Source organism: Cebus imitator, unplaced genomic scaffold (assembly GCF_001604975.1).
Source record: "Cebus imitator isolate Cc_AM_T3 unplaced genomic scaffold, Cebus_imitator-1.0 Scaffold122, whole genome shotgun sequence".
Lineage (NCBI taxonomy): Eukaryota > Metazoa > Chordata > Mammalia > Primates > Cebidae > Cebus > Cebus imitator.
Window position 1 is genome coordinate 2,659,016 of NW_016107437.1, and position 1,322 is coordinate 2,660,337.

The 1,322-nt window shown below is 37.9% G+C and overlaps 1 protein-coding gene across 1 annotated transcript in view; it reads right to left on the reverse strand.

Annotated features, from left to right (window-relative positions):
• The window catches only part of GSPT1 (G1 to S phase transition 1), a 38,212-nt gene that overhangs the window by 9,637 nt on the left and 27,253 nt on the right, over positions 1–1,322 (reverse strand). The window contains exon 8 of the mRNA XM_017539934.2: positions 251–378. Coding sequence (XP_017395423.1) covers positions 251–378 — 128 coding nt within the window. The remainder of the gene's footprint in view (positions 1–250; positions 379–1,322) is intronic.

Here is a 1,322-nt window from a genome sequence, read left to right on the forward strand (position 1 = left end):
CAGACCCAGTGGTGCATCCCTGCAGTCCCAGCTACTTGGGAGGCTGAGGCTGGAGAATTGCTTGAACCTGGGAGGCAAAGGTTGCAGTGAGCCGAGACTGTGCCACTGCACTACAGCCTGGGTAACAGAACAAGACTCCATCTCAAAAAAATAATAATAATGAAATAAAGTTTTCATAATTAGAAACAAAATGCACAACAATGATTTCACCTCCCAGGAAACCCAATTTCTTTAATAATATTTTGGGTACCTTGTACTTATCCACAATTGGCAGCCTGATTGGTCCATCAACTGATCTACTGAAGTTTGGCAGATTATCCAGATACGGAATAAACGGTAATCCACTGAGAATGTAACAACAATACCCATTAAACAAAACTCAACATAAATATCAAAATGTAAAGTTACATAGTCATAACTTTAAACAGGTTCTAACAATATTTTCATTCTACTCATGTATTCTTTCTATTCAACCAATTTCTTATCCATTTCATCTTACTTATTCCACAGAAAACTAAAAATATTACAAAACTGCTCAGTATAAGCCTTCCTCATAAACTTACTAAAATTTAGGAAAACATTTTATAGCGAATAGCCCACATGTAATAAATTTACTATATTTAATTTTTATGTACTTTGCCAGCTATGAAACCAAGATTCCATAAAATAATTTCCCCTTTAAACATACAGTATTGGCTGGGTGCAGTGGCTCATGCCTGTAATCCCAGCACTTTGTGAGGCCAAAAGGCCAGGTGCATCTCTTGAGCCCAGGAGTTCAAGACCAGCCTGGGCAACATGGTGGAACCCCATCTCTACTAAAAATATAAAAATCAGCCAAGTGTGGTGGCATGCACCTGTAGTCCCTGCAACTTGGAAGGCTAAGGTAGGAGGATCTCTTGAACCCAGGAGGCAGAGGTTGCGGTGAACCGAGATCATGCTACTGCACTCAAGCCTGGGCAACAAAGTCAAAGCCTGTTTCAAAAAAACAAAAAACCCAGAAAGAGAGTCCAGCAATAAACTCTTAGATTTATGATTGTCTGATTTTCAATGAGGGTGCCAATTCAATTCAATGGTAAAAGGATAGTCTTTTCAACAAATTGTGCGTAAGCAATGTGCAAAAACAAAATGAACCTAGACATAGACTTTACACAAAAAATTACACAAAAATTAACTCAAAATATACACCTTAATGTAAAAAGCTTCAAAAATAAAACCTTTTGTGCTTCAAAGGACACCGTCAAGAAGTGAAAAATGGCAACCCATAAAGTGGGAGAAAATAACTCCTATAATCATACTCTTCCTGATAAGGGACTTGTAGTCAG